This window comes from Canis lupus, chromosome 7, assembly GCF_011100685.1.
Source record: "Canis lupus familiaris isolate Mischka breed German Shepherd chromosome 7, alternate assembly UU_Cfam_GSD_1.0, whole genome shotgun sequence".
Lineage (NCBI taxonomy): Eukaryota > Metazoa > Chordata > Mammalia > Carnivora > Canidae > Canis > Canis lupus.
In genome coordinates this window covers 78,543,558-78,569,046 of record NC_049228.1, presented here as the reverse complement: position 1 = coordinate 78,569,046, position 25,489 = coordinate 78,543,558, and the positions used below count along the sequence as shown (strand labels likewise).

General features: G+C 37.2%; 1 protein-coding gene across 10 annotated transcripts in view; it reads right to left on the bottom strand.

Moving 5' to 3' along the window:
• Window positions 1–25,489, bottom strand: part of CEP192 (centrosomal protein 192) — a 157,370-nt gene that overhangs the window by 66,717 nt on the left and 65,164 nt on the right. For all 10 annotated transcript variants that reach the window (XR_005362717.1, XM_038543931.1, XM_038543935.1 and 7 more), the window contains exons 15-19: window positions 23,520–23,646; window positions 22,019–22,137; window positions 9,252–10,080; window positions 9,039–9,165; window positions 1,240–1,408 (exon numbers count right to left, since the gene is read on the bottom strand). Coding sequence is in view for 9 of the 10 variants with exons in the window: in XM_038543931.1 (XP_038399859.1) it covers window positions 1,240–1,408; window positions 9,039–9,165; window positions 9,252–10,080; window positions 22,019–22,137; window positions 23,520–23,646 (1,371 nt within the window). In the remaining variant the exon portion in view is untranslated. The remainder of the gene's footprint in view (window positions 1–1,239; window positions 1,409–9,038; window positions 9,166–9,251; window positions 10,081–22,018; window positions 22,138–23,519; window positions 23,647–25,489) is intronic.

Genomic DNA, 25,489 nt, shown 5'->3' with positions numbered 1-25,489 from the left:
CATATTCACAAAACACACACATAGATAATAAAAGTCTAGCTTCGGGGTGCCTGGGTGGCTTTGTTGGTCAAGTGTCTGCTTCCAGCTCAGGTCATGATCCCAAGGTCCTGGGATTGAGCCCTGCATTGGGCTCCCTGCTCAGAGGGGAGCCTGTGTCTCCCTCTTCCTCTCCCTGCTCATGTTCTCTCTCTCTTCCTCTCTCAAATAAATAAAATCTTTAAAAAATAAAAATAAGTAAATGTCTAGTTTCTCCCACATAAATCTTTCAGATCTACCTGCTTCTCTCCCAACCCCACTGCCACTACTTTAATCCATGCTCACACCACGTCTTGCCTGACTATAGCAGCCTCGTGTCAAAGTCTCCTGATTGTAATCTTGCCCCTGCTTAATGCCTCCTCCACAGTGCTAGTGCCATGAGCTTTTAAAACATCAACACAGAGGTGCCTGGGTGGCTCAGTCGGTTAATCACATGCCTTTAGCTCCGGTCATGATCCCAGGGTCCTGGGGTAGAGCTGCTGAGGGGGAGCCTGCTTCTTCCTCTCCCCCTCTGCCTCTTCCCTTCCCCTACATTGGCTCCTGCAGTCACTCATGCACATGCTTGCACTCCCTTACTCTCAAATAAATAAAGTCTTAAAAACATAAAAATAAAAAATTAAACAACACAGATCACATCAGTGTCCTTCCTGCTTATGCCTTCGAACTCCCAAATTTTATATACAAGACTCTTCACGTTTGGCCTTTCCTCCTTTCACCATGTACAATTCACTGCAGACATTCCAAACTTCCGGGGGTCCTTCAAATGCAGTGTTTATTTTACAACTCCATACCTTCCCCCATTTGTTTGTCTGCTTCCTCCCTGTCAAGTAGTCTTACAAAATACAGCTTCAATACATTACTTATCCCTCCATAAAGCTCTGTTGAACCATCATCAGGTCCAGTCAGATTTGTAGTTACCTCCCGCTAAATCCCACAGCATAGGTGGATCACAGTGTACTTCATTCCAGTGTGCCTAGCAAGTACCCTCCACCAGACTGAAAGATTTTAGAGAGCAGATACTAAAGAGCTGTACACTGCCTAGCATGAGTAGTTATTTGATCAAAACACACACACACACACATACGTTTTAAAGGTAAAACAAGCAACAGAAATTACACAGGCCTAAACTTCAGTCTGACTGCTACATCGGTATCACTTTAAAGCCATAAGCCTTCTTAAAGAAATAACAGAAATGCTGCCCACCTTGCGATCCTCAAGGCCATGATCTGAGGCTGTAGTGGGACAGGTGCTCTCTTGTTCAGACACGTAAGTCAGCCTACTCACACTGGCTTGTGGACACACCAATGCAGATGACTCACTCTCACAGGGGGGCTTCTGAGGAGCTGCTGAACCAAAAGACTCTAAAGCACACCTGAAAGGGCGAACATCTCATGATTAGTTTTCCATTCCCTTATCTAACTTTATCTACACAACAAAAAGCCATTTCTGCCTGCCCAATGGGCTTGTTAATCTTAGTCTCTGCTCTAGCTGCCATATATGATAACTCAACCATGGATTTTCAGTCTTAATTATCTTAAATTCTAAATCATATTCCTATTGAATGAAGTACTTGGTAAACTATAATAAAAGAAAAAGGCTGTGGCATTTTTTAATTTTTACTTTTTTGTGGCATTTTAAAAAATATTTTTATTTATTTATTCATGAAAGACACAGGGAGAGAGAGGTAGAGACATGGGCAGAGGGAGAAGCAGGCTCCATATAGGAAGCCTGATGTGGGACTTGATCCCGGGACTCCGGGATCACACACTGAACCAAAGGCAGACACTCAGCCACTCAGCCAGCCAGGCGTCCCAAGGCTGTGGCATTTTCATTAATAAACCTCATATATAAGTTGCTTAACAATGTTAGCTATTCATTTGATAAACACTTATTGAACACCTGATATAAAGCATTGAGTCAAGCATTCAAAAGTTCCTGGCCTCAAAGAGCACAGATGAAAACAAAGAATCACGTACTTAAGTGCAAAGAAATGAAATCAGTTGTACATTGCTAAGTGGAATATGAAGTGGGACAACTTCTGACTGAGCAATTAAGCAATGCATATCAAAGCCACTTTGACTCTGACATTCTAAGTCTAGGAATTAATCCTTAAATTAATTAGGGGAAATCAATGCTAACCATAAAGTCTTTGCCAAAAGGATAGGTATTAACATGTAAGAGAAATTAGGCTATGGAAATTATGGCACAAACATGCAAAAAAACACTATTCAGCTATTTTAAATTATGCTGTTGAGTACTATCCCTTGACTCCGAAAGATGTTTAGGACATTAAAAAAAAAAAGATTAGAAAACAACAAATATAGTTAGATCCCACATCTATCTCATATACACACCACCTTCTGTGAGCCAGTCCCCAGCACAGGGTCAGCCCAGCCCGACGCAAGGAGAGGAAAGAGGCAGCACCACCTGAAGAGAATGGCACAGTCCCAACAGACAGGAAGCACTGCTGCCGATGTCAGCTGCTGCACCTGCTGCATGTACACTCCGCCATTTAGTTTCAAATTCAGCCCTTATTGGACAGAATTTTACCAAAACCCTTCTTTTGCACAAAGTTCAGAATACTAAGCTGGGCAACAAACACAAAGAAAGTCTCATTCTGAATTTTGGATTCTTAAAAAGCCCCAAATCAACACACTGGTATTGACAAAATCTAGTTAGTTAATTTCTAACCAATGGGGACAGAATATTAACCAAATGGCTTCAGGCCTATTTTAGCTTCTGCATGACATGTATCTACATGGGTTCCCATATGCACACAGATGTATACACACACACACCATGATACAAAAAATTCTAGGTTATTGGGGTAATGTGGTATATTAGTCTAGTTCTTTTTTTAAAAGTTATTTATTTATTTGAGAGAAAGAGAATAATGAATAAGAGAGAGGAGAGAGAACATGAGTGGGGCAGAGGGAGAGGGAGAAGCAGGGCTGGATCCCAGGACCCCAGGATCACGACATGAGCTAAAGGCAGATGCTTAACCAATTGAGCCACCCAGGTGCTAGTCTAGTTCCTTTGACTGAAAGGAACAAATGCATTTTGGGTGTATTATTTCAAGTAATGAGAAGTGTACCATCAGAACACTTGGAAATAGAGGTTCCTGAGTGGCTCAGTCAGTTAAGCATCCAACTCCTGTTTTTAGCTCAGGTCATGACCTCAGGATTGTGAGATCAAGCTTCACATCAGGCTCTGCGTGGGTACAGAGCCTGCTTAAGATTCTTTCCCTCTCCCTCTGCCTTTCCCCAGCTGAAAAAAAACAAACAAACATGGAAATAAAGAGAAATTTTAGTTGAGATGTCAAACTTCAAAGGAATTCACAACTGCCAAGGTGTCAGCCACACAGATACCAAGGTGTTTGTGGAACTTGAAGGCCTACGTCGCCTCTATGCACCTGCTGGAAACCAGCTGGAAGACCAGCTAGTTAAAAGGAATGCTAATGAGCAGCGAAACTTATCAGATAAAGTACATTTACCATAAAAATGCTGCCACTGAAGAGATGAAAATTTTGACCAACAGTATATTGTGAATATAAACCACTACTACTTAGGGGAGCCTGGGTGATTCCATTAGTTTAGTATCTGCCTTCAGCTCAGGTCATGATCTTAGGGTCCTGGCACCAAGCCCCGGAGTCAGGCTCCCTGCTCAGTGGGGAGTCTGCTTCTCCCTCTCTGTTTGCCCCTCCCCTCCCCACTCCAACCCCATCTGTGTACTTCTCTATCTCAAATCAATAGTCTAAAACACACACAACACTCAAGAATACCAGTTGGCAGAAACCAGAGAAAAAGAATAAAATTATCACACTCAAAAAAATAAATCACACTCATTTTACCATAATTAAAAAGTAAAGGAGGACTTCAATTAAAATAAGTACAAAATCGAAGTCGATGTTGGCAGCAATAAAAAGTGTAATTGATGCTACAGAAAATCAGTGATACAGAGAATAAACCCTTGAGCAGCTAACCCACAGTACAGTGAATGTATAAAAAATGAAAATTAGGGAAAACAGTCATAAATGACCAGAGAAGGGAATGTTAACTAATGGGAAACCAGGGTTCTCAAAAGGAAGAAAGAATAGGTGGAACCCAGCCAATTACCAAAAGTAACAGAAAACAAAAAACTTCCTCAGCTGAAGAAATTAACTGTGTATACAGTTTATCATAATCCTGGAAAACCAACTAAGAAACTGACAGAGGCATTTCAAAGTGATAAGGGAAAATGGAGAGAAAGCTGCAATAGGAACCTAAATAAACAGACCTGGAAATGAGGCTTAAATGACAATGCATGTTGTGCAAAAGGAGAACAGATACACAGCACGGCCAGTCACTCGACAGTGTGCTCCAACAGCAATGAGTACCAGGAGCTACTGGTACAGGTAACCAAGGATGAATCTCAGAAACATGTTAAGCGGAGGAAGCTAGACACAGAAAAATGTACCATTCCATTCAAATGTAGTAAGAGCCAAAACTAAATTATGATGATACAAACCAGAAAGTGAGTGGTTAAAAAAAAAAAAAAAAGTGAGTGATTGAGTGGGGGTGGGGAAGGGAGGACAACTGACATGAAAACAGCAAAGGATTGTGAATGGCGGAAGACGTATATGTCCTATATATCTTAGGTGGTGGTTTTAAACAGGTATGTAAGTGTCCAGAAACACTGAATGAAACCCCAAAGATCTGTGTATTTCACTGTATGTTAATTATACATCAGTAAAAATCTAACAATGCATACTGTGAAAGCCTAAAATTGGGTTAGGAATGAGCCAGAAACCTGACAGTAAGCATGCTAGTTGACTAAACCACACCCCAAAATGATTCATGGGTTAATCTACAGGCCGGATACTGATGGAGAGATCTCCACTGGTATTTATTTGCTTTAGTGGCTATAGTAGCAAAATACGTATGCTGAGCAACTCAGCAACATCTCATCACTCTCGTTTCATCTTCCTCAGTGATTTTAATTCAGAGCACACTTATGCTCTTCTAAATTGGCCTTTTCCCATTATGTCCTGTGGTTTTGCCCCACACTAAGAGGTGGGGGTGCAGGTGCCTGGCTAGTTAATCAATTCTATGGTCACTCCAGAGAGGTTAAACTTCATGCCCTCAATCAAAATATCTGAACATATACCAAGTTCATGAGAAACTTCAGTATTCTTACACATAATACTTTTCTTAGAAGTGCACACACGCACGCACACACACATACACACACAAAATCAGGTGGGTCCAAGAGTAAGACCAGCCAGCCAGCATTCTGCCTCTAAGAGCAGTGTGAAGGAAAACAGTAATAATGGAAGGCTTTAGATAAGAGTACTTAGAGTTTTTATTAAATGCCTTCATATACAATTTAAGAAATACCAAAACCACAGAAAGGTAACTTTGAAATCAGATTTAAAGTACACAGGAGGAAAGAACACTGCAGAAAACACTGTAAGGAATGCAGAGATTAAAATGTGAAATGCAAACAAGATGAAACCAATAAAGAGGCAGATCACTGTGGTGATGCTGAAGTTCTGTATCTCTGATTTTTGGGTGGCAGTTACATGAATTCACATCTGTGATAACATGACACTGTACCCAGGACAAGTTCCTGGTGCAGACACCATTAATGATGGGAGACGTAACTGCTAGGGGAAATGGTAACCCCTCTGTAAGATCTTTGTAACGTCCTGTGGATCTATAATTTTTCCAAATAGTAGTTCTTAACGGATTAAAGAGACAATAAATGCCGAAGTCAAGCAAAACAGATCCCACATATGCATCACTTGAGTCTGGGGGCTGGAGCAAATTTTCCTTAATAAATAAATGCTTGAATCCATATATTGAAGAGTAACCATTAAGAGTCAACAAGAAATACAGCCTAATCAAATTAAACTAGACTTGAAAGCATCTTTGGCAGAAGCTTACAAAAAAAAAAAAAAAAAAAATCAAGTCAATTGTGAGGCAAGAAGAACTGGGGTGCCTCAGATTTCCCTCTTACATTCCACAGAAACAGGAAAACAATCCCTAAGCAGAAGCAAACAATTTGAAACACAGCCTGCTATGCTTTCATTATAAAAGCCACAGTTTAACTGTGGAACATAAAAGAGCCTAGCGAGTACTGTTCCCTCCATCCTCTGAGTAAATGACCACAGTACGTACTTTAGTCGGGGGGGGGGGGGGGGGGGGGACACCCGATGGCTAGAAAAGAATATATTTAACTACAGAATAGAAATTAAACAAGTGTAGGATATGGTGATGAATCAAAATGTAAATGAAATGCCAATGTAGAAATTACATAACTAAAAAAGAAAAAGGTGGAAAGGGAAAGAACATGAGAATGAGCTCCTTAATTGTGTCATTGGCCAAAGATGCTATTATGGGTTAAGCATTTCCAAAAAAAATGTTTAAGTATTAAGACCCAATACTTCAGAATGGTATTAAGGTAAATGGACCTTATTTGGAAATGGGGTCACTGCAGATGTAATTAGTTAAAATAAGATCAAAGTGGAATAGACTGGGCCCTTAATCCAATGTGAATACAGAGACAGATTAGTTTGTCTACAAACCAATGGATGCCTACGACTATCAGAAGCTGGAAGATGTAAGGAAGGTTTCTCCTGTAAAAGCTTCAGTTGAAAGGCTTTATTTGTAAGTAATCTCTACACCCGACAAGGGGCTAGACTTCCCAACCCTCAAATCAAGAGTTACGGGCTCTACCAACTGAGCCAGCCAGGTATCCCCTTCCCTAAAAGCTTCAGGGAGAACATGGCCTGAATTTCCAGCCTACAGAGTGTGAGGCAATAACTTTCTGTTGTGTTAAGCCACCCAGTTTGTGACACTTTGTTATGGCAGCCATGGGAAACTAATAAAATGGGACTCAAAGAATATCATTTAAAAACTGGCAAAGCAAGTGTCAGAAGCATATTTAAACAGTACAAAGATAAATGCTCAGATAACTTTACAGACAATTATTAGAGGGGAGACGAAGAAAAATCAGTAGATGACATCAGTCATGACAAGTCAAGGAGAGATAACCTTCAAATTTGGTTGGGCTAGATGATTTCTAATGTCTTACACACATAAACTGTTAAGTGGAGGCTGTGCATATGAAAAAGTGTTAAGTGTCACTGAAACAGGAAAGAATTTTAGCCCTCTACTAATAGTTCTAGCTTACCCGTACCACTTAAATATGCAAAACTCCAATGGCAACTAGGGAAAAACTTACGAGGTAACTTTGAAATCAGATTTAATTTCAACCTGTTTCTAATTACTGAACATTTTTGATAATTTCACTGTTTAGGTAAGTTTTTTTATTAATTAAAATCTTGCAATAGGGAAACACATAAAAATCTTTTATAAAGCCATAAGAGGGGCACCTAGGTAATTCAGTCAGTTAAGTGTCTGACTCTTGATTTTGGTTCAGGTCATGATCTCAGGGTTGTGAGACTGAGCCCCACATCAAGCTCTACGCTGGGCATAGAGACTGCTTAAGATTCTCTCTCCCTCCCTGCCTTCTTCAAAAAAGAAAAAAAAAGCCATAAAAGACAAAATTTGTAAATTTAATAATCAACTTTCTGTATGGCAAAAAAACTACAAGCAAAGTAAAACCAAAAAAAAAACAAAAAACAAAACACCCATGAAAAAAAGGAGCAACAAATATGGATAGTCATAGCAAATACAGAGGAAATGATGCTCACCATCACACTTCAAAAATATGAATTAAAGTTATACTGAGATACTACTTCTTTTGCCTATCAAAATGTCAACCATCAAAAAGTTTTATAAACATTCTGTTGATGAGGGTATGGGAAAACAGGCTCTCTCTTAAACTGTTGGTAGGAAAACTAAATCAGTACCCTTATGGAGTGGTTGTACTAATTTAACTATGAACATGCATACAAATACTCTGATCCAAGAAGCTCATTTCTGAGAAATTACCCTATAGATCAATTTCACATGACCAAAGTGACTATAATACAAATGAAGCCTTCTATAGTCAAACATACATGTGAAAAGGACCCGATATTGAATATAAAAAGGGATGACAGTAAGAATATTTATTTATATTTTGTTATGCATGCATAAAGAAACTCTAGAATACCTAAGAAATACAGCAGTTCCCTGGTGGGAAGGGATTCAGGAACAAGCAGACAAGGAACACAGTAATGAAAATACAACACATGTGCATGAGTGCATCTACACATAAATACACATGTATACATTTCATAAAGCAATGAATTTACATTGTTCAAAAGTTATACACACATATACCTATATAGGTATGCAGTTTTTAAATAATGCAAATTATGGCATTTTTAAAAATTACGTTTTAAAAAGTCCTTATAATTTGATGGTTAAATTAGTTTACAGCTTCAGTTAAAATCTATGAAGTATCAATATTCTTTTTCTAGTATTTACCAATCTCAAGTCTTAAAAAATCAAATTAATACTACAATATAAAAAAAACCAAACCTTTAAGCTATTTCAAATGCTGTTAAGAAAACAGTGAGATTGATATTCTCATCATACACTGAGGTGAGAACATTAGTCTTTAAGACCTATTTAGAAAATAATCTGCTAATAGTTTCACTTTTAGATATCTAGCCTTATGAAGTCAGACAAAACAAAATTTTTATAGGCAAAGTTGTTCATCTCAAATGGCAAAACAGACAAAAAATAAAATAAAATGGCAAAACATAGTGAAATATATTATCTACCATTATCCACCAGGGGCATCAAATAATGCATGACTGATTCACTGTGTAGACTGTAACATTACTAATTTTCTCTTAAATACAAAGAATCATTATAAGTGAAAACAACAAAGTATATAAATTTGCACAGAAAAATGGCTTGAAACAAATTCAAAAAATATTTGCAATGGCTACCTTTGAGAAATGAACCTATAAATGACATTTTTCTTCTCTACACTTTTTCTAATTTTCTTATACTGAACATGTATTTTTATTAAAGAAAAAAAAAAAAAAAAAGGTAAGCACCTACCCTGATAAACTTGTTCCAGAGGTTTCACTAGGAGAAGAATGATTCAGTGGAGAAGAGGAAGGTCTGAAGCTATCCTGGTCATCCTCTGAGCCATGTCCACCATGTTCAGGAGAGTGATTTTGCAAATCTATCAGAAAGGTGTTATTTTTCAATGAGAACAACAACAAAATCACTCATAATTCTGTGAACATGACCAATTACTTCAACACTTACCAACATTTTTAGGTGCAACTATGCAATGTTTTCCAAAAGTCACATGTTTTTCACTGTTGCTTGCTTCACTAGCACATTCATTTTGCCTCTGATTTTCTCCATTATTTGGTATTTCTTCACACTCTTCTGACAGCCAAACAGATGCTATCCTGGGATTCCTTACTAATGAATAACTATCAGATTTGGGAGTGGATACTGATGGAGCTGTTTCACAGTTACCAATGTCTGGTAATTTGTTGTCAATAGGACAGGTCTTCACATCAACTACAGTATTTTCACTCTCTTTTCTATTTGTAAGAATTGAATGTGGAAAGTTTGTTCTAAACGATTCTTGATTCTCACTCTTTCCATTTTCACCATAAAAAGTAAATACTGTATTTTCTTCTGGTTCCCTTATATTTTTATTAGTAGCACCTAAGTCCACTGTATGGATGTCTTGTGTAGTCTGTTCTTTGGGCAAAGATAAATCCCAAATATCAGACGTACTAGCTCTTGAAAAGTTTTCCAGTCCACCTTCATATCTACTAACTTCTGTTTTTTTAAGGTATTTCTCCATATCAAACATGCTGGAGCCACTACTTTTTTCTGTATCACTAGGTAAGAAATGAGACACAGTGGAATAGTCCTTTTGTTTATTATCCTTCTTAAAAGTCTTCTCTCTGGTTTTATTTGAAAGTGCCTTGATCATGGCAGCAAGTTGGGAAGGATCAGTACTCACTGATGCATCTGCAATGGCTGAAGCAATGGTGCTTATCCTAAGTACAGAATCACCACCAGTAGGTATCTTGCTTTTATCTCTTTGGGGTTTACTACTCATGAAGAAATTGTCCTAGAAAGAAGAAAATTCACATCAGATAAATTTACTCAGTTCCATGGACACGTACATACTAGTTTAATCTTTAGATATTACCTAAAATTTAACAGCAGCTAGAAGTTAATGGTATACCAATTAAATACCCTAATTAAAAAAAAAAGACACTTGTTATCAACTTTAACTATAGAGTATTGGGTTACTCACAGACTTGGATTATCAATTACATAAAAATATTCAGGAGTTAAAGAGATGCTAAAAAGGTGTTAAAACTGAACCAGACAATAATTTAAAGCAAAAAAATTGGGGCGCCTGGGTAGCTCGATTGGTTAAGTGTCCACCTTCAGCTCAGGTCATAATCCCAGGGTCCTAGGATAGAGCCTTGCATTGAGCTCCCTGCTCAGGGAGGAATCTGCTTCTCCCTCCCTGGTTGGGCCCTTTCTCTCTCTCTCTCTGTCAAAAAACAAATAAAACGCTTTAAAAAATAAAACAAAAAATTAAGATACTGAGATTGAGATTGGGCCATTGTGATTCCAACTATAATTCTTGGTAATTTCATTCAATTGTTAACAGTTATTTATAAACAAGACATAAATAGGAACCACAGGCAAACAACTGAAATGGAACCAAAAGCAAAGAAACATAAACCTATCTAATTACTTAAAAATCCAAGTTAAGACTTCTACCTCCAGTAATGGCAGACTAAGCAATGCAAACTAACTCTGGCTGAGAGCAATTAGAGGTGGATAGCATATCCAGAAGCATCTCTCAGAAGGCACTGGAGAGCTAAAAAATGAACAAGAAACTACTGGACCAAAATCCAAGACAAGAATCGATACCAGTACTTAGGAGGTTCTTCCCTGTAGGGGATCTGTTGCTTCCAGATGATGCTGGAGATAACATTTTAAGAAGAAACTCAGTAAAGCTATTCTTATGGGAGTGAGGGTATAAAAACAGAGTTCTGTGCCCAACAATGATTAGGGGTAGGGAGTAGTAGTAGTAAACACCCATGCTTTCAGATGAGACCACAAAGGGCTACACACCTTCAGAGAAAAGGAAAACCAAAATTAGGCTGGCCCTCATAAGGACTCAGGGCCAGCTCCAATCAGCTCAATCTGAGTAACTGGACTGAAGTGATCTGAGACTGCTAATATTCCTCATTCATGTTAGAAGCAAACAAATCCTATCAGGAATATTGTACCTCCCATGGCCTCAAATTATTTCAGTGATATTTCATGTAAAAGTCCACCCTTCCATTAATGAATGACACATGATGTTCCAAGACAATGCGGCTCAAATCACAGAGAAACAGACTCATGAGGAATATACAGCAATGAAGTTATCAGAATCCAAAACACAAGTAAATCTAAAGTATCTAAAACATAAACTCTAAATCATACTTAAGGAAATAAAAGACAATACTGAGAATCAGAGGACTAGAAATTATTAAAACGAATTAAATGTAAATCATATAATAAAAAATACAGTAACAAATTAAGAATCCAGTGGATGGATTTCATAACAAATTGGATTCAATTGAAAAAAGAATGAGACTTAGAAGTATAAAAAAAATTCAGAATGAACTATGAAAGAGAAAGTAAAAGAAAATACACAACAGAACAGTAGGAACAGAAAAAGGGGCTACTCTGAGAAAACCTAACATACTTGTACCTGAACTCTCAAAAGAAAAAGGACAGAAAATGGAACAAATGGTTTCTTGGAAGATATATTGGCTAAGAATTTTCTAAAATTTGTGAAAGTCAACAATCCAAGATTTTAGGAGGTCTACAAACACTAAGCAGGATAAAACAAAAGCTATCTAAGCACATCACAGTAAAATAGATAAAAATCAAAGATAAAAATTTTTAGAGCGGCCAGAGATAGTAAAATACATTATCTTTAGTAAAGTTAACAATAAGATTGAGAACAGACTTTTAAAATGAAATGGGAAATGATCTATTCAAATTGCTGAGCTATTTCTAACATGGAACTCTGTACTAAACAAACATATGCTTCAAAAATAAAAGTGAAATAAAGACATTTTTAGACACAAAAACAGAAAATTCGTTACAAGCAGACCCTTACTAAAAGAAATTATAAGGATAATTATAAGGATATTTTTCAAGCAAAAGAAAACTAATCTCAGATGGAAAATTAGAGATGCATACTGAATTTCTGTAATAATAGTAATTACCATCACCATCATAATGGCTTATAGAGTTTAAAAAGAGAATTAAAATATAAAACAAAGAAGAAACAAGGGTATCTTTTAAGTATCTTTTTTATTATCTTTGGGGTATCTTTTAAGACTGAAGCAGAAAAAATTGAGTATTTTATGGTCCTTGTAATGTTTAGTAAGGCAAAAAAGACAAAACAACCACCACCCAATTTTTATTTAACATTAGTCAGTGAAGAAAACAAGTTATAATTTCTTGGGTAATTACTAAAATAACAGGGAAAGAATAAATAATCACCAAATTAATAAATGGAAGAAACTGAATAATATAATTTTTAAAAACCACAGAATGTACAAAAGAAAAAGAATGAAAATGAATAGAGAGCAGATTCAAATGCTCATATATTGGTAATTCCACTAAATACAAATAGAAAGACTGTGCAACTACTTGAAAAATAAAATTCAGTGCTATGTACTTAGAAGAGAAACATCTAAAAGATTTAGAAAGGTTAAAACCAAAATAGAAAAAGATAGAACATGCAAGCACTAAATAACTAGACACTAAAGAAAGAAAGCTACTGTTAGCGATGTTAATATAAGACTAGACGTAAGATTATTAAGTATAACTGCAGACAAAGGCAGTCATACACAAGGACAGAAGGTTTGATTCACCAGAGATAGCAATTCTATTTTCTTTTCTTTATATTTTTTTAATTGGAGTTCTATTTGTCAACATAGCATAACACCCAGTGCCCATCCCATCAAGTGCCTCCCTCAGTGCCCGTCACACAGTCACCCCAACCCCCCCACCCATCTCCTCTTCCACTACCCTGGTTGGTTTCCCAGAGTTAGGAGTCTCTCATGTTCTGTCACCCTCACTGATATTTCCCACTCATTTTCTCTCCTTTCTCCTTTAATCCCTATCATTTTTTGTATTCCCCGAATGAATGAGACCATATAATGTTTGTCCTTCTCTGATTGACTTACTTCACAAAGCAGAATACCCTCCAGTTTCATCCATGTAAAAGCAAATGGTAGGTATGCATCCTTTCTCATGGTTGAGTAATATTCCATTGTATATAAAGACCACATCTTCTTGATCCGTTCATCTGTCGATGGACACCGAAACTACTTCCACAGTTTGGCTATTGTGGACATTGCTGCTATGAACACTGGGGTGCAGATGTCCCGGCGTTTCACTGCATCTGTATCTTTGGGGTAAATCCCAGCAGTGTGACTCCTGGATCATAGGACAGTTCTATTTTGAACTCTTTGAGGAACTTCCACACAGTTTTCCAGAGTGGCTGCACCAGTTCACATTCCCACCAACAGTGCCAGAGGGTTCCCCTTTCTCCACATCCTCTCCAACATTTGTTGTTTCCTCTATTGTTAATTTTCCCCATTCTCACTGGTGTGAGGTGGTATCTCATTGTGGTTTGATTTCTATTTCCCTGATGGCAAGTGATGCAGAGCATTTTCTCATGTGCTTGTTGGCCATGTGTAGGTCTTCTTGGTGAAATTTCTGTTCATGTCATTTGCCCATTTCATGATTGGATTGTTAGTTTCTTGGGTATGGAGTTTAAGAAGTTCTTTATAGATCTTGGATTCCAGACCTTTATCTGATATGACGTTTGCAAATATCTTCTCCCATTCTGTAGGTTGTCTTTTAGTTTTGTTGACTGTTTCTTTTGCTGTGAAACTTTTTATCTTGATTAAGTCCAAATAATTCATTTTTGCTTTTATTTCCCATGCCTTCATAGATGTATCTTGCAAGAAGTTGCTGTGGCCAGGTTAAAAAATTTACCTGTGTTCTCCTCTATGATTTTGATGGATTATTGTCTCACATTTAGAGCTTTCACATCCATTTTCAGTTTCTCTTGTGTGTGGTGTAAGATAATGGTCTAGTTTCATTCTTCTGCCCATGGCTGTCCAATTTCCCCCAATTTATTGAAGAGACTGTCCTTTTTCCAGTGGATAGTCTTTCCTTTGTTGAATATTAGTTTTGGGGCCCCATTTCTGGGTTCTCTATTCTGTTCCATTGATCTATGTGTCTGTTTTTGTGACAGTACCACATTGTCTTGATCATCACAGCTTTGTAGTACAACTTGATATCCAGCATTGTAATGGCCCCGGCTCTGGTTTTCTTTTTAAATATTCCCCTGGCCATTTGGGGTCTTTTCAGATTCCACACAAATCTTAAGATTATTAGTTCCAACTCTGTGAAGAAAGTCCATGGTATTTTGATAGGGATTGCATTGAACATGTAACTTGCCCTGGGTAGCATAGACATTTTCATAATATTAATTCTTATCATCCATGAGCATGGAATGTTTTTCCATCTCTTTGTCTTACTCAATTTCTTTCAGAAATGTTCTGTAGTTTTTAGGGTATAGATCCTTTACCTCTTTGGTTAGGTTTATTCCTAGGTATCTTATGCTTTTGGGTGCAATTTTAACAGGACTGATTCCTTAATTTCTCTTTCTTCAGTCTCCTTGTCAGTGTAAAGAAATGCCACTAATTTCTGGGCATTGATTTTTGTATCCTGACACTTTGCCGAATCACTGTATGAGTTCTAGCAATCTTGGAGTCTTTTCGGTTTTCTATGTACAGTATCATGTCATCTGCGAAGAGGGAGAGTTTGACTTCTCTTTGACAATTTGAATGCCTTTTATTTCTTTTTATTGTCTGATTGCTGAGGCTAGGACTTCTAGGACCTTATTGAATAGCAGTGGTGAAAGTGGACATCCTTGTCGTGTTCCTGATCTTAGGGGGAAAGGCTCTCAGTGTTTTTTCCCATTGAGAATATTTGCTGTGGGCTTTTCATAGATGGCTTTTAAGATTCTGAGGAAAGTCCCTCTATCTTTATACTCTGAAGAGTTTTGATCAGGCATGGATGCTTTCTCTGCATCTATTGAGAGGATCATATGGTTCTTGTTTTTTCTCTTATTGATATGATCTACCACATTGATTGCTTTACGAGTGTTAAACCAGCCTTGCATCCCGGGGATAAATCCCACTTGGTCATGGTGAATAATCTTCTTAATATATTGTTGGATCCTACTGGCAAGTATCTTGGTGAGAAGTTTTGCATCTCTGTTCATCAGGGATATTGGTCTATAATTCTCCTTTTTGGTGGAGTCTTTGGTTTTGGAATTAAGGTGATGCTGGCCTCATAAAACGAGTTTGGAAGTATTGTGGCCGTTTCTGTCCTTTGGAACATCTTGAGTAGAATAGGTATGGTTTCTTCTTTAAATGTTTGATAGAATTCCCCTGGGAAGCCAGCTGGCCCTGGACTTTTGTATCTTGGGAGGTTTTGGTGACTGCTTCAATTTCCTCCCTGGTTTACTGGCCTGTTCAGGTTTTCTATTTCTTCCTGTTCCAGTTTTGGTAATTTGTGGTTTTCCAGAAATGGGTCCATTTCTTCCAGATTGCCTAATTTATTGGTGTATAGCTGCTCATAATCTTTCTAAAATCGTTTGTATTTCCTTGGTTGTGATCTCTCCTTTTTCATTTGTGATTTTATTAATCTGAGTCTTTTTTCTTTTTAATAAGGCTGGCCAATGATTTATCTATCTTATTAATTCTTTCAAAGAACCAACTCCTGATTTTGTTGATCTGTTCTACAGTTCTTCTGGTCTCTATTTCATTGAGTTCATTGATTTCAAATCTTTATTAACTCTCTTCTTCTGCTAGGTGTAGGTTTTATTTGCTGTTCTTTCTCCAGTTCCTTTAGGTGCGAACTTAGCTTATGTATTTAAGTCTTTTCCAATTTTTTGAGGAATGCTTGTATTGCGATGTATTTCCCTCTTAGGGCTGCTTTTGCTGTATCCCAAAGATTCTGAACGGTTGTATCTTCATTTTCATTAGCTTCCATGAATCTTTTTAATTCTTCTCTAATTTATTGGTTGACTGATTCATCTTTTAGCAGGATGCTCTTAACCTCCACGTGTTTTGAGTTTCTTCCAAATTTCTTCTTGTGATTGAGTTCAAGTTTCAAAGCACTATGGTCTGAAAATATGCAGGGGAATATTCCAATCTTTTGGTATCGGTTGAGACCTGATTTGTGACCAGTATGTGGTCTATTCTGGAGAAAGTTCCATGTGCTTTTGAGAAGAATGTTTATGCAGTTGAGTTTGGATGCAAAGTTCCATATATATCTGTGAAATCCATCTGGACCAGTGTATCATTTAAAGCTCTTGTTTCTTTGGAGATGTTGTGCTTAGAAGATCTGTCATTTGCAGAAAGTGCCGTAAAGTCTCCTACTATTAATGTATTATTATCTAAGTAGGTCTTTATTTAATTATTAATTGATTGATATACTTGGCAGCTCCCACATTAAGGGCTCCCACATTAAGGGTTGTGAGAGATCACAACCAATACCAATGAAATCCCACATTAAGAGGATTTTTAGGTCCTCTTGTTGGATAGACCCTTTAAGTATGATATAGTGTCCCTCTTCAGAGAGACAACAATTCTAATTTGTATGTACCTAAAAAACATAGCTTCAAAATTTTTTAAATACTACCAGAATAAAAGTGAATATCAGACAAATTCATAATGACAGTGTGACAGTTTAATATCTAAGTAACCCAAAGAACAAGTACAATAATTTTAAATACAGTTTCAACACTCTGATTTAATAAGTTTTACCTGAATAAAATATAGAGAAGCAACCAACCAAGGATCACACCACAGGCATTCCTGTCACATGCATAGAAAGTATTTTTTAAAAATGGAACAGGGGATCCTTGGGTCGCTCTGCGGTTTAGCACCTGCCTTCAGCCAGGGCGTGATCCTGGAGTCCCGGGATCGAGTCCCACATCAGGCTCCCTGCACTGAGCCTGATTCTCCCTCTGCCTGTGTCTCTGCTTCTCTCTCTTCTCTGTGTCTCTCATGAATTAATAAAATAGTTTAAAAAAATAAAAATAAAAAAATGGAACAAATCCTGAGCTATTTATCATGTTTCAAAAAACTTCAAAGGACTAAAACCAAGGTTTCTCTGACTGCAGTACAACAGGCTTAGAATCAGTATTTAAAAATTTGGAAAATCCCCAAATGTTTGGAAACTATGCAATACACCTGTTATACACAATGGACCAGAGATATTGGGAAATACATTAAATGGAATAAAGATAGTATGACATATCTAAACATATATGATGTAAAAAAATTGTATGGGACACAAAAAAATCCTTCCTTTAAGGGAAATTTGTACCATCAGATGTTTATATAAGAAAAGCAGAAAGGCAGAAAAGTTAAGCTGAACAGTTATCTCCATAAGCTAATACATAACAATGAAGATGTCCCTTAAGAACCTAAAATTAAATTAGGGACACCTGGGTGACTCAGTGGTTGAATGTCTGCCTTTGGCTTAGGTCGTGATCCTGGGGTCCTGGGATCAAGTCCCGCCATCAGGCTCCCTGCAGGGAACATGCTTCTCCCTCTGCCTGAGTCTCTGCCTGTGTCTCTGCCTCTCTCTCTGTGTCTCTCATGAATAAATAAAAGGTTAAAAAAAAAAACCAACCTAAAATATTAAACAATCAAACAGTCACAAGAGGATATTATGGTCAATATTTATCAATTTGTATGGAGTATATTTTCAAGTTTAGATAAAAGATGTAATTCCTAGGAAACCACAATTTACTAAAACTGACACAAGTTTTATTATTTTTAAAATTTTTCATTTTATTTTATTTATTTATGATAGGCACACAGTGAGAGAGAGAGAGAGGCAGAGACATAGGCAGAGGGAGAAGCAGGCTCTATGCACCGGGAGCTCGACATGGGATTCGATCCCGGGTCTCCAGGATCGCGCCCTGGGCCAAAGGTAGGCGCTAAACCGCTGCGCCACCCAGGGATCCCCCTGACACAAGTTTTAAACATCAGAATAGTCCTATAACTATTAAAGAAATTGAAGGGTACTTGAGTGGCTCAGCTGGTGAAGCATCTGACTTCAGCTCAGGTCATGATCTTGGGATCCTGGAATCGAGCCCTAAGTTAGGTTCCCTGCTCAGTGGGGAGTCTGCTTGTTCCTTTCCCTTTCCCTTCTACCCTTCACCCTGCTGTGTTCACATGCTCTCTCTCTCCCCCATAAATAAATAAAATCTTAAAAGACATTGATTCAGCAATTAAAAAGTATTAAAGAAAACTCCAGATTCAGAAGATTTCATCAATGTATTCTACCCAAATCTAACAGCACCCATCTTAAATAAAACAGCACCATTTTTACACACACTCTTTCAAAAAATAGACAAAAATGAGACCATCAAAACCTTGATCCCAAAACCAAAAAGACGTTCCTCTCACTCACAGATGCAAACTTCCAAAAAGACCATAAGCAAAGCAAATCCAATGATCTATAAAAAGGATAGGTTTATTCCAACTATAGAACAGTATAATAGTCAAAAACTATTTATGATTTACCACATTACCAGAAAAAAAGAAAGCTTATGTTTACCTTGACAGATGCAAAAAAGCATTTGACAGGATTCAACGTCCTTACAAGTTAAAAACAAACTAGAAGACAAATATCAGAATGGAATTTTAAAAATTGATGATAAATAAAAACCTACAGCACACATCCAATTTATGTTTTTCCTCCAAATTTTAAAATTGTAGTTAGTTAATATAGTGTAACACTGGTTTCAGGAGTAGAATGTAATGATTCACCACTTACATATAATACCCAGTGTTCATCCTAACAAGTGCCCTCCCTTAATGCCCATCACCCATTTAGCCCATCCCCCTACTCAAATCCCCTCCAGCAACTCTCTGTTCTCTATAGTTAAGAGGCTCTTGTGTTCTCTCTTTTCTTTCCCTATGTTCATGTTTTGTTTCTGAAATTCTACATCAGGGAAATCACATGGTATTTGTCTTTCTCTAATTTATTTTGCTTAGTATAATATACTCTAGGCTCCATTTACATCATTGAAATGGCAAGATTTCAGTCTTTGTGATGGTTGAGTAACATTCTACTGTGTATATATGCCACATCTTTATCCATTCATCAGTCAGTGGACCCTTGGGCTCTTTCCATAGTTGTTTGGCTACTGTTGATAATGCTGCTATAAACATCAGGGTGCATGTATCCTTTCGAATCTGTATTTTTTAATCTTTTGGGTAAATACCTAGTAGTACAATTATGAGGTTGTAGGGTAGTTCTATTTTTAACTCTTTGAGGAACCTCCATACTGTTTTCTAGAGTGGCTGCAGCAGCCTGCATTCCCACCAACAGTATAAGAGGGTTCTCCTTTCTCCACATCCTCATCAACATCTGTTGTCTTCTGGGTTATTTTTAGCCATTCTGACAGGTGAGAGGTGGTATCTCATTGTGATTCTGGTTTGTATTTGTGATGTTTTGATTTGGTTGTATGAGTGATATTGAACATCTTTTCATGTGTCTCTTAGTCATCTGGATATCTTCTTTGGAGAAATGTCTATTCATGTCTTCTGCCCATTTCTTAATTGGGTTTTTTTTTTTTTTCCAGTGTTGTTATTAAGTTCTTTATTTTGGATACTAGCCCTTTATCAGAGACACCGTTTGCAAATATCTCTCCCATTCAGTAGGCGGTCTTTTAGTTTTGTGGATTGTTTCCTTCACTGTCCAGAAACTTTTTATCTGAAGTCCCAAGAGTTCATTTTTTGCTATTGTTTCCCTTGCCTCCGATGATGTGTCTAACAAGAAGTTACTATGGCTGAGGTCAGAGATGTTGCTGCCTGTATTCTCTTCCAGGATTTTGATGGATTCTTGTCTCACACATCTAGGTCTTTCATCCTTCTTGAATTTATTTTTGTGTATGGTGTAAGAAGTGGTCCAGTTTCATTCTTCTGCATGTTGCTGCCCAGTTTTCTCAACATAATTTGTTGAAGAGACTGTCTTTTTTCCATTGGATAGTCTTTCCTGCTTTGTCGAAGAGGAGATGACCACACAGTAGCACACAACCAATTTAAAAATAAAATACTGAAGAGCTTTCCCACCCTGTCAGGGAGCCCCAGCATCATCACTTCTCTTCAATACTGCTCTGAGGCAGTCAGGTAGGCCAAAGAAATTGAAGGTATTAAAATCAGAAAGGAACAAAAGTATTGTTATTCTCAAATGGTAAAACTGTACATATAGAAAATTCCAAAGAATCTACAGATAATAGTTAGTTATTAGTAAATTTAGCATAGCTGTTAGATACAAGTTGAGTATTTTTTAAAAACACGTATTTCTGTTTAGCCACAGAAAAGAAGAGTGAAGCTAAGAAAGGTATTAAAACATTGTTTCAGGGCACCTGGGTGGCTTGGTCATTAAGTGTCTGCCTTCAGCTCAGGTCATGATCTCAGGGTCCTGGGATTGAGCCCTGCATTGGGCTCCAGCCCTACACTGGTCTCCATGCTCAGAGGGGAGTCTGCTTCTCTCTCTCTTTGCCCTTCCCCCTGCTCATGCTCTCTCAAATAAATAAAAATCTTAAAAACAAACAAACATTGTTTCAACAAGTTAGGAAAAAATCTAACAAAAGATGTGCAATAATCTCTGCACACACACATAAAAATCATAATATATAGACAAAAATTAAAACCTAAGTGAAAGGATATATAATTTTCATGAATTATAAGATTCAGTACTATAAAGATGTCATTTTGACGGTTCTACAAGTTTAGTGGAACCCAGTTAAAAGCCTAACAGTGCTAACTGGTTGGCTGGTTTGCTGAAGGTAGCAATTTGATTTTAAAAATATATATGGGCAGCCCCAGTGGTGCAGCGGTTTGGTGCTGCCTGCAGCCTGGGGCGTGATCCTGGAGACCTGGGATCGAGTCCCACATTGGGCTCCCTGCATGGAACCTGCTTCTCCCTCTGCCTGTGTCTCTGCCTCTCTCTCTCGGTGTGTCTCTATGAATAAATAAATAAAATCTTAAAAAAAAAAACAAATAAAAATATATATGGAAATGCAAAGGCCTGAGAATAGCCAAGATACTTCACAAGAAAAATAAGGTATCAAGACATATAAAGCCATAGTATTTTAACAGTGTCATATTGACATAAGATAGACTCCAAATGTCCAACAGACAGATCTAATGTGCACAGCAAATGCAGGGTATTCATACAATAGAATACTATATACAATAATGAAAATATGCTTCTTTTATGCTTTTTAAAAATATTTTATTTATTAATGAGAGAGGCAGAGAGAGAGGCAGAGACATAGAGGGAGAAACAGGCTCCCTACAGAGAGCCCAATGCGGGACTCAATCCCAGGACCCTGGGATCACGACCTAAGCCAAAGGCAGATGCTCAACCACTGAGCCACCCAGATGTCCCTGCTTCTTTTATACCTAACAACATAATTGCATTTAGTAAACAAAAGTGAAAAAAAATATTAAAGAAAAAGAATACATGGTATTTGAGTTCTTATGAAGTTCCAAAACAAGGAAAACTAAGTGTTAGAGATTAGATAGGAGGAGTAGTGTTCCGAAGGGGCAAAATAATGGTTTCCAGAATACTAGTGATATTTTCTTTCTTGACCTGGGGGTGTACATGAGTAAGCTGTGATAACTGATTATGTTTTTTTATAAACAAATTTATGTATGCTTATGTTTTCTATATAGGTATGTACTTAGCATGTGTATTTATACATTGATTCATATGTTTCTGAAAATTTGAAGGACATTTATAATAAATTTTGAATCCAAAAAATCCAAACCAATGTTATACTGCATATGTTTTTCACCTGACCTTATGTTGATCTTAAACAAGAATGACAATGCAGTTTTAGTTTCTCTATGGAAAGCTCAAGATACCTCTGTTTTGCTGTTATTGACAGTTAATGTCTTATCACTTTCATCCACTTGTGAAATGCTCTCCAGTTCTTCAGCCTGAAGTGTAACTGATCCTTCGTTTGGCTGTGTTTTTAAGTCTCCTGTAGAAAATACACAATAACTCAACTTCAATATATACATATACACTTCCTCAGAGAAACAATCTATGGGATAAGGACCACTCAACATGATAAATTGCCAGGGAAGAGTCTTTGGACCTCCGTATCAGTCATCTTCACAAAAACTATTTAAATATACTTTAAATATACTATTTAAATATCCTTTGTCACTAGGACAAAGGACTCTAGGACCATTCCCTGGGCCAAAGACAGACGCTCAACCACTGAGCCACCCAGACGTTCCTGGATCAGAGCACTATTAATTTGATTTTGCCAAGTTTAAACGTTGAAGAAGATCGTGGGTTTTAATCTTCCCTTGCAAATACTGACAAATTCACTTAATACTTTCAGCTTTAAATTTTCACAAATATATTGTAAGCTGAATTTAAAAATGAGAACTTCTGGGGACACTTGGGTGGCTCAGTTGAGTGTCTGATTCTTGTTTTTAGCTCAGGTCATGCATGATCTCAGGGTTGTGAGATCAAGCCTCGTGTCAGGTTCCCCACTGAGTGTGGACCCTACCTGAGATTCTCTCTTTCTGTCTCTGTTCCTCCCCACTGCTTGTGCATGTGCACACATGCTTTAAATATAAGTAAATAAAAATGAGTACTTCTTTACAATCGTAGAACATCAACTAATTACCTATATAGTCTCTTTATCCCAACCAACTCCTCCACTAGATATAGGCTCTGTAAGGACTGGAGCATATCTTGTACAATTCCATATGATACATAGCACCAGGCATTGTACTAGCAAAAAAGTAGTTGTTCAATAATTAAATGTTATTATCAAAAAAGTCTGATTTTAAATATTTATCATGGAAGGGTGCCTGGGTGGCTCAATTAAGCATCTGACTCTTGATTTCAGCTCAGCTCATGATCTCAGGGTTATGAGATCAAGCCCTGCACTGTGCTCCACACTCAGTAGTCTGCAGGAGATTCTCCCCTTCTCTCCTTCCCACTTCACTAAGACAAAGAAATAAATCTTTTTTTTTAAAAAAAGGTCATAGATATTTATCATAGACTATCATAGTCCAAATCTCAGAATACTTTTTAACCAAAGTCTACCTAAATATAACAGCTACAGTTCACTGTCTCAGTAGTTTAATAGACCAAAATTAACTAGCCCATTTGAACAAATTATATTTTGTTTGGTTTGGCTTTTTACAAAAGGATTTAAGTGGATTTTGGCTGACTTGTTCCCAGCTAAAAAGGCAATGTGGGTTATATAAAAATAAAATTTCTAACTAATACTGAAAAAATTCAAAACAATATATACATTTTCACTCATAAGAACATGACCACATAACCACTAACTTATAGGTTAAAAAAAAGTTACAAAAACTCCTTCATTTAATCCATTACCTGAAAATATATCATGGTTAACAAGAGTCATTTCTTTTTCCAAATTACTTCTGGATACATCAGATTTTCTTATTAGAGCAACAGGTTCTCTCTTCTCTGGTGATCTAATAAAATAACCAAACGATGGCTACAAAATAAACACGTGAATTATTTCCTTAATTTTCAACTGTTCTCAAGAAATTCTATTTTTTAAAAATTTATTTATTCATGAGAGACAGAGAGAGAGAGGCAGAGACACAGACAGAGGGATAAGCAGGCTCCATATAGGGAACCCGATGTGGGACTTGATCCCAGGACTCCAGGATCACCGCTGAGCAACTCAAGCGTCCCTGAGAAATTCTATTTTATCTTACTATGGGTAACGTAGCTAAATTACTTCAACAAATAATTTTCTTTTTATTTAAACTCAAATAACTAGAGATGTACTTTAAAAGTCTAGTTTTATTTCCTTACTGCTGTCTTTAATCATCAAAACTAATACTGTCAAATAAGCTGCTCTTACTAAGAAATCCAAATTCAAATAGCCCAGAAATGACATTTCTTCAGTAATTATTGAGGACCTACTATGTCAAGAACTGTTAATCATCAGTGTGACATATTAATGAGAAAAAAAAGAAAATGTCCTGCCTTCTTCAAACTTACAGCATAAAAAACAAAAACAAAAACAAAACAAAACAAAACAAAAAAACAAACTTACAGCATAAGGGTATTTATTTTATATACTATTTTTATATACTATATCCTCAAAAATCTGTATTAAGATTAGGTATGTTCCTAGCACTTGGATGAAAGTGTTAAGGAGCAGGGAATTCCCACCTGTCTTTCTCACACAACTTTCACCTGATAGACTTGAAATGTAAATTCGTTAAATGCACTTGATTTTCAGCTATCTTCATGTGGAAATTTCTTCCCTTGAACAAGCAACTTGAATGCAAGTAACATCTTATAAACTAAAACCAAAACAGAAACTCTAAATGACAGATTTTTCCATGAGCCAGTGCTTTGTTTTGTGCTTTGTTTTGAATTTTGTAAGAAATTCATTTACTCTTCAACTTGTCTCATGATGTCAAAAATCCCAATCAATCTAGATGGAAAATCAGTCTCTCTGAAGCACTTCTTTTCATTTTTTTAATTAATGCACTGCACAAATAGGAATGTATAGGGATATGATTTGTCGGAGCCCCAACATCATTTCTCTTCAACACTACTCTGAGGTGCAATCAGGACAGTCAAAGAAACTGAAGGTATCAAAATCAGTTCAGTCTCAAATTTAAGTTCTGTAAATCGACTTTGCTAATACCATGGCTATTATTTCAAACTGTAGTTTAGTGAAATCCAGTTTAATATGTCTCCCTCCAATAACCCAACTCCCTATGTGGAATTTATCAAGGCTTTTGACTCTATATCCAAAAGCAGTCTTGAATCCTTGATTTTTTCTGGATCTGTACAATCATTCTTAGACCTCGGCCTTTACTACAACTCTTACGATGCACTAAGCCTCTATCTGCTGCTATTCTTCCTTTTGGTTCACTGCCCCTCTCTACCCAGGCTCCAAATACAGTAGTATCATGTTACACATGGAGATGGGGTTGGCACCACGACAAAGTTGCTCCCTGCCTCCATGCCCCTCTTTCCAATTAATTTCAGATGAACCCATCCTACAAGGACCCCTCGTGATCTGGCCCTGGATTTCTTCTACCATTCAATGAACCATCCTTCCCCCCATTTACATTAGCCCCCCCTGGCCTGCTTTCTGTCCTCCATATGCCACTCCGGTTTTACCTCCAACCCTCCCATACATAGTCTCCCTTTGCTGAGAACATCCTGTCTCCAGATCTTTTGGCAGCTTCCTCCTTCCCATCATGTAGGTCTCAGTTCAATGCCATCTCCTCAGAGGTCGCCTTAATCACTGCAACTAAAACAATTCCTTCTTGCCATTCTTCATAGAACTTACCACATTGCTTGAACTT